The sequence below is a fragment of the Echeneis naucrates genome, chromosome 11 (assembly GCF_900963305.1).
Source record: "Echeneis naucrates chromosome 11, fEcheNa1.1, whole genome shotgun sequence".
Classification (NCBI taxonomy): Eukaryota; Metazoa; Chordata; class Actinopteri; order Carangiformes; family Echeneidae; genus Echeneis; species Echeneis naucrates.
In genome coordinates, this window is record NC_042521.1 from 20,770,104 (window position 1) to 20,778,473 (window position 8,370).

At 40.5% G+C, this 8,370-nt stretch overlaps 1 protein-coding gene across 1 annotated transcript; it reads left to right on the forward strand.

The window, feature by feature from the left end:
- The first annotated feature begins 4,432 nt into the window (after window positions 1-4,432).
- On the forward strand, window positions 4,433-8,237 carry tac1 (tachykinin precursor 1). Its single transcript, XM_029514579.1, has 5 exons — window positions 4,433-4,549; window positions 5,740-5,842; window positions 5,926-5,949; window positions 7,648-7,704; window positions 7,784-8,237. Exons 1-5 carry the CDS (start codon window positions 4,433-4,435, stop codon window positions 7,828-7,830), a joined length of 348 nt encoding a protein of 115 aa, XP_029370439.1. The 3' UTR covers window positions 7,831-8,237.
- Window positions 8,238-8,370: the final 133 nt, after the last annotated feature.

Genomic DNA, 8,370 nt, shown 5'->3' on the forward strand with positions numbered 1-8,370 from the left:
TTAGGAAGCTGTTTTATCCAGCAGGTCACGTTTCAGGTCTTATCAACATCTCACTTCTCAGGCTTGAAAATAAATTGCATGAGCCCCTGTTGTGAAATATCTGCTGAGCATGCAACGCCCACAGAGAGAAACATGTGCTGCATTATCTCAGCATCTTTAATTTAGAATGAAAACATGATGGCCTCCTTTTTGTCAAGTCTCACAGAGATGCTCACATTGCCACATTTTGATATTAATAAATTAAAACCACATTCATAGCCAGACATGTAATTACAATACTCTTAATTACCTTCCAGGGTTTTGCACCATTGTGTTTTACGTTACATACAGTACATGGTAAATACTGCCATGGAACCAACGGTTCACTTTTAGCATTGCTATCTTTGTTCAACATTTTCTGAGCTGCAGGAATTGAGACATAAATTGAATGACTGTTGAGATCTCTGCTAACCCCGGGGATTTTCTAACTCAAGCACATGCATTAGCGATTGGTGAAAGGTCACTGTGACTCAGTCTTCTTTTCCAACAAATTATCTGCTTTGAATTTATTCCTTGCACATAATTGACTTCTGCTCCAATGTACCCATGCATTCTATGAGCTTGTCAGGGTCCCATTTATTGTTGGATGCCAGTGTCCAAAGTGACCCACTACACAATCCAGTTTCTTGGATTATCCAAACAGTAGCAACAGCTGTACATGTGTTTGTCCCACTGGCTTGATGTCCTATTTGTCCACAACTCCCCATATAATCTGCATGTTCATTTATCCTGCAACTTCAACAGTGCCTTGCTCACTTCAGCTCCTATGTTCCCAATTCTCCCTCTCCTCTGGGGTTACTCCCTCTCGTGGCTCCAAACATCTCAGTCACCTCCCTCACTCCAGTCCTCTCTCCTCACCTGCCTCCCCAGTTCCATCCATTAATCCAATGAATCAAATCAAATCAGATTTATTTGTATAGCGCCAAATCATAACAAAGTTACATCAAGGCACTTTACATATAGAGCAGGTCTAGACCAAACTCTTTATAAATTTATTTAAATAGACCCAACAGATCCCCCGATGAGCAAGCACTTGGCGACAGTGGCAAGGAAAAACTTCCTTTAAGAGGCAGAAACCTTGAGCAGAACCAGGCTCAGGGGGGGCGGCCATCTGCCTCGACCGGTTGGGTTGAGAGTGGGAGAGAGAGAGAGAGTGAGTGAGATAGGCATTGGAGGGGGGTATAGGCAGGAACATGTTGCTGCATGAAGTTCATGGAGTTGAGCTGTAGTACAGAATTCATGAGGATATGGGGCCAGCAGGTGTTGCAGGAACATGGGAGCCTGGTCTTGGAAAATGCTAAAGAGTCTGCCCCCCGGACCGATACTGGAAGTTGGTTCCATAGAAGAGGAGCCTGATAACTGAACCATCTGCCTCCAGATTTACTCTTGGAGACTCTAGGAACCACAAGTAAACCTCCATCTAGAGAGCAGAGTGGCCTGCTAGGACAGTAAGGAACTATGAGCTCTCTGAGATATGATGGAGCTTGGCCATTGAGAGCTTTATATGTTAAAAGAAGGATTTTGAATTCTACTCTATATTTTACTGGCAGCCAATGAAGAGCAGCTAACACAGGAGAGATATGATCTCTTTTCCTCGTTCCTGTTAATATTCGTGCAGCAGCGTTCTGAATCAACTGAAGGCCTTTCAGATATTTGTTTGGACATCCAGATAATAATGAATTACAATACTCCAGCCTAGAAGTTACGAATGCATGGACTAGTCTTTCTGCATCATCCTGAGAAAGGATGTTTCTGATTTTCCTCAGGGACAAAGGACATGTCCTGGTCAAAGGTTACTCCAAGGTTTCTTCCAGTGGAGCTGTGTGATGCCATCCAGACTGATGAGATGATTAGATAGCATTTCTCTGAAGTGCTTAGGGCCAAGTACAATCGCATCAGTTTTGTCAGAGTTGAGAAGTAAAAAATCTTCGGTCATTCAGACTTTTATGTCTTCAAGACATGTCTGCAGTCTGACTATCTGACTGACTTCATTTGGCTTCATTGATAGGTACAGCTGAGTATTGTCTGCATAACAGTGGAAGTTGATGCTGTGTTTCCTGATAATGTTGCCTAGAGGAAGCAGATAAAGCATAAAGTGGATTGGTCCAAGTACCGAACCCTGCGGGACTCCATGACTGACTACAGTACATGAGGAGGAGCTGTTGTTAACATGAACAAATTGATGTCTATCTGATAAGTAGGATTTGAACCAGCTTAGTGCAGTTCCTTTAATCCCAATTTCACGTTCCAGTCTATGTAGTAAAATAATTTGATCTATGGTGTCGAATGCAGCACTAAGATCTAGAAGGAGAAGTATGGAGGCTGATCCATTGTCTGAGGCCATTAGAATGTCATTGGAGACTTTAACCAGCGCTGTTTCTGTGTTATGATGGGCTCTAAATCCTGATTGAAACTCTTCAAACAAACTGTTCCCATCCAGATGCTCGTGTAGTTGTTTTGCTACAGCTTTCTCAATGATTTTAGAAATAAATGGAAGGTTCGATATGGGTCTGCAGTTTGCCAAAACATCTGGATCAAGATTAGGCTTTTTAAGCTGGGGTTGGATGACCGCGGTCTTAAGTGCCTGAGGTACATAACCCAGAAATAAAGTCAGATTAATCAAATCTAGAATGAACAGCTCAATTAAATTAAAGATCTCTTTAAAGAGGCTAGTTGGTACTGGGTCTAATAGACAGGTTGACGGTCTGGATGATGAAACTATAGAAGCTAGCTCTGAGAGATTCAGAGGTGAGAATGATTCTAGATGTAAAAGAGGTGTCGCAGCTGATTCAGGAGTTGCTGTATTCAGTAGGGGATTTTTATCTAACGTAGGCAAGAGCTGATAAATTCTTTCTCTGATCGTGAGAATTTTATCTGTAAAAAAGTTAATAAAATCATCACTGCTTAGAGCTAAGGGGATCACTGGTTCAACTGAGCTATGGCTCTCTGTCAGCCTGGCTACAGCGCTGAAGAGAAACCTGGGGTTGTTCTTGTTTTCTTCAATGAGTGCTGAGTAATATGAACTTCTAGCACTGCGGAGAGCTTTTTTATATGTTTTTAGGCTATCTTTCCAGGCTCTGTGAGACTCTTCTGACTTACTGGAAGGCCAACATCTCTCTAATTTCCTTGATGTCTGCTTTAAGGCACGGATTTGGTAATTATACCAGGGAGCCAGTTTGAATACTGAAGGTAGGTAATGAACATTAGTGTAAATCTTTCCCCAGGCACCTCATATGCACAGAATGTTCAACAGGACTTCTTCACTCAGTCCAGAATCTGACATCCAGGCATGATGATTTAGAAAAGACGGTATCCTCATTTTATGGCTTTGCATTTTTTGTTATAACGAAAATTCTAATATAATATCAAGGTGAAATAGAGCCAGTTGATGAATGTTCTGCACTTTGGATTAATGGAACAAACAGATGAATAACACTTGCGATAGAAGATAGACTGAAGTCCATTCTCTTTGCATGGGAAACATTTGCATTTGCACATCAGTGAATAAAAGCATTTATTGTTAATGGAATAAAAGCACTTGCAAAAATCAAGCACTTACTGAGAACTGAATTTTGTGCAGTCTTTTCTTCATCGTTAAAATCCTTAAAAAAAGAACAAAAAACAAAGTAACTAAATAAATAAATAAATGAAACAAATTTTCTAATAGAAATTAAGGGCACTCTGGGTCGCCAGCCCCTGCTCCTTCTTATCCAGGCTTTTATATTTGACAGTGTTTTCCCTGTGCTGTAGGATGAGGAGGTCTCTAAATACACACATATCACACAAGTTATATTTCCACCAAACTCAACACAAAAACCAGACAGTATAATAATATGGTATAAATTATATTTACTGACTTAAGCTTAAAAGTTACGTAAGGCCAAGTGCGTCATAGTACAGTGTTCCTTACCAATAAAAAAGAAAAAAAAACATTGTTTAAATTTGTAAAGGGTTGTTACCATCAATTAGTATGGTATTGACAATACCAGCAAATCACATAAAGAACAGAGCGGTGACGGACGGTGTTTACAGCTCATGACGCCTGTGGCCGGTAACGGAGGAGTGAGGTTGTGAGTGGACGGGAGTTCCCTACCGCACAGCCGGCAGGGCGTTCCTGCACTGCCCGGGCTGCTATATAGGCGCACAGGCGAGCCCCTCCGGACAGAAGAGCGCACAGGAGCGAGGAAGTCGCGGCAGAATCTGAGCACAGTTTGCGACACAGCAGTGCCGCTTGGACAGGCTGGTGCAGCATGGACAGCTACTGAGATTCGAGTGGACACATCAATTTTATATTATTCTTATCGTTATTTTACCGACATTTTCACAATAAACAGCAGTGCATTTTATTAAGCTGAATAAAACAAAGAAAGAAACAAATAACAGATTTGTCGTCATGAAGTTGCTGCTTCTACCGGTTCTGCTGGCTTTCTTCGCCGCGGTCCAAGTTTTTGGCGAGGAAAACGAGATAGCGGAGGAGGCGAACTACTGGACGGGCAGCAATCACATCCAGGTAGAGCCAATTTCTCTCTTAGACTCTGCGTTAGGAGAATGTGTATGTTCTGGTCTGGAGAAAAGTTTACCGAAATGTTCCAGAGGCTGAGATCAATGAGCATCTTTAGCTTGTTTTCCAAAGGGTTATGTTCTAAGACTGCAGATCTTTCAACATCAGACATATTTCCTTCTTCTCTCCATCAGCCATCACTTTCTGAACAAGACTGATCAGTACCAATAAACCAGACTACGGAGCACATGCACCGCGTGGTAACTAGAAACATCTGCAGTAGATGAGATATCTGAGTTTTCTAGGTCCAGTTAAATTAAATTAACTGGCCAATAACTAGAGCCAAATTCAATACAGCAAATGGATGTATGAGTACAAATAATGAATTGCGTCATTTTCAAATGGAACAGCCAGTCAATAGGTAATTAAATAAACCCTTAAGTGCACAGTTGGATATTATACCCAAAGGATCTCCAGGATGCGAAACACATCTTATGTTTGACATTGTGAGCTGGAAAAAAGCCAAAGCTGCTCAGCCAATACCTTAAACTGGGGCCATTTTGAAGAGGAATGAGACCACCATAAATCACTCAAACTTCGTGTGCCGGACATTAGCGGCTCCCAAGGCCACGTTTTAGTCAGACTAATGCACACCTCAGGAGTATATATCCTGAAGCTTTAATCAAAATGTAAAATTCCAATGTGGTTTATGCGGTAGTGGGGATGCTTGGGTTTGTGGTATGGTTACAATATCGTTTTTCAAGATAATTTCAAAATTTTTATGAAGAGATCAAAACTTAAGAATGAAAAAAAGGCCAAATTGCTCATAAAATATCTTTGGAAGGCTGACCACTGAATATCTGAAAAATCTCAGTGCAATATCCAAATCAAATCAGCTACAATTTCTGAATAATAAATGAAGGTAGCGAGGAGGCGCTACAGAGAAGTCTACATATTGTATTCTCCACATAAGAGGGAAAATGTTTGGTACAAGACTCACGTATCTTCATCATCTTTAAAAGTGGTTCAGTGATCATATGACTCCTAACCAATCATGAAAACTGCCAAAACATGAAATAGTCAGAATGAGATATTTTTTGCTTGTTATTCAGCCCCACCTTTCAGTTGTTACTTTGGTGAATGTGTCGTGCTTCTCTCTGGGTGCCACTTACGGACTCATTGAGATTTTTTCCCCTCAGTATGACTGGCTTTCCAGCAGGCCATTCCGAGAAATCCTCCTTAGGATGACAAGAAAGCCGCGGCCGCATCAGTTCATCGGTCTGATGGGGAAGCGCTCCATGGGTAAAAGATCCTTCTCTGTACCCACACACTCATTTTCTTCTGAAGACCTGCCTTTAACCTTTGTCCTTTCTCTCCTTACGCAGCAAATACACAGATCACTCGTAAAAGTAAGTACCGCAGGCATGACACTGTCATTAATATTATTATATAATTAAAAATTTGAATTATCTGCTCAGGTGTCCTTAAACAGGATAAAATTATTAAGATTTAACTGATGCTGATTAAAGTCTACAGTAGACACTTATCCTTATTTCCATCTTCAAATCATCTACATATTAGCTGATTTTTCTGCTTTCTCCTCAGAAAAAGGGTGTGTGCAGTGTGCAGGGCCATATTCTGGATTTTAGCTAAACTGTGGTGTCCTGTTTCCCAATGTGAAATTTAAAATGTTCTTCCAAACCTTTTCCACATTGAATTTATAATTTTTTTTTTATCTAGGAGTAAAATATTTAAAACATTGAAACAAAAATACCAGATTTTGACTAACAAAAAAATTGTCACCCATTCAGTAATGCAGGCTAGCATACTTAGAAAATAAGTAAGCATACATCTAATTTATTCCTCTGATGCTGGCATGACTGTAAGTCACTCATCATTAGGGAGGGGGAGAGTGCTGGGATCAATACCCCAAGGACATCTGGGAGTTAAAGTGGATTGTTTATGCCGCTGCTGGATAGATGGAGCTACAGATTCTTCTTCAATTCTTCAATTTTAAACATTTTCTTCTACCTAATTATCTTGCACAATTTTCTCCCAGGAAGTATTGCATGACATGATTTGTTGGTTGTGTCTAGTTGTGTCTCTAGTATATTCAAGGTTTAGTGTTTTGAATGAGAGGTGCATTCTTTACATTTACAGTAAACTTTCATCAGTCCAATGCAAATATTGATCTTTTTAATATAAGATATTCAGAGCTCTCTGTACTGCCCCTCTTTCCTCCTCCTGCTCGCTCTACAGCCCATTACTGTGACTGACAGGAGCCAGTTAGTATGACAGAGCCCACATCACTGGACTACTTTATGGGTCTGAACCAGTACAATCAGGACCGTAGTGAGCTTTAAAGATGATCTTAGAGGGAGTCCACATTCAACAGTATTGGGATTTGACTCTGAATCAGTGGTTTTAGCCCAGGAGTCAGGAACCTCATGATGAATCTGGGGGTTGAGTCACAGAAAAAAATCCCTTGTACTCCACAAAACCACTTTTAGATTGTTTGAATTTTTTATTGTACATTAACCTCTTTAGGACAGTTAACAGTGTGATGAGGACTGATTCCCATTTTCATAACATTGCCTGTGATAACTTGACTCACCAATCAAGACAGTTCGAAGCCACTCAATAAAGATTATGAATGAATGTGTTAGTATAAATAATTAAAACTGATAAAAAATATTAAATAAAGTAAACATTTAATGTATATCTTAAGTTAGTAGTTGCCATCTGGGTTGTTTTAAACCAGGAGAGCCCATATTGTGAGGGGAAGGTGGAACAGAGGAGGGGTCAGGGCTGGATCTGAAGCAACTTTACATAAGTGAAAAGTACTTATGAGACAATGATACATACTTGGTTGTTTATGCCAACCTAATTAGTTTATATGGTGTGTGGCGATTGACAAAGACTGGACACATTTCAAGACACAAATGCGTGGACAACGTGTTCTCTGGGCTGGTTGTATGTTAACCTTTGGACTCCAGTATTTCTGAAATCATGGTCCTGCTTGTTGTTCGCACAATTTTGATGTACTGGTTTTAGTTGACACAATGATGAAAGTGAGTTGTTAAAAACTTTAACATCTTTGCTTTAAGGGCATAAAATCAACTCTTTCATTGGACTGATGGGAAAAAGAAGCCAAGAGGAGCCAGGTAGGCTGACTTCAGTTTTCCTTGTAGTGGTCCTTTACAGTTAAATTTCAGCTGAAGCTAACAAGCCTTCTCCCTGCAGAGTCCTATGAGTGGAGCACAATGCAGACATACGATAAACGCCGCTAATGGATGGACTTCTCATCTAGCTGTTCCTCATCGTCAGGAAGTGGACGTCATTTCGCCACACTGTATATAGCTGTTAGTCCAATAAAATTATTCTGTTTCCATATTGTAGTGATGTAGCAGTGTTGTATCTGTGCCAAATTAATTTGTCATAGCAGAAGGAAGATTGGGGTCTGGGGGGAGTTCATTATCAGCGTTTGTTGTTTGGCAGATGTTGGAAAAAGCTCACAGAAAGTACAGTCTGCATATTGTTGTGCTCCATTAACGCAAGGTTGTACTGCAGGGTACTCTGAAGATTGCACTGTCAAAGTCACTGTGAAGTGCCTCATAACTATTTAACTGCAGCTAATTCTGTTGTGAACTGTTTTAAAACTCCGGTATGGGTCCTCACTTTGGCTTTGACCCCTTCAGATGAGTCGTCATGTTCTACAGCTGGACTCATGATTCCACTTGACAGAACCCAGTGTGTTCTGGTGTTTTGTCAAATATTAAAATTATTTTCTTTACTGGTTCAACATCAGCCTGTAAGTCAATGCTGTGAGT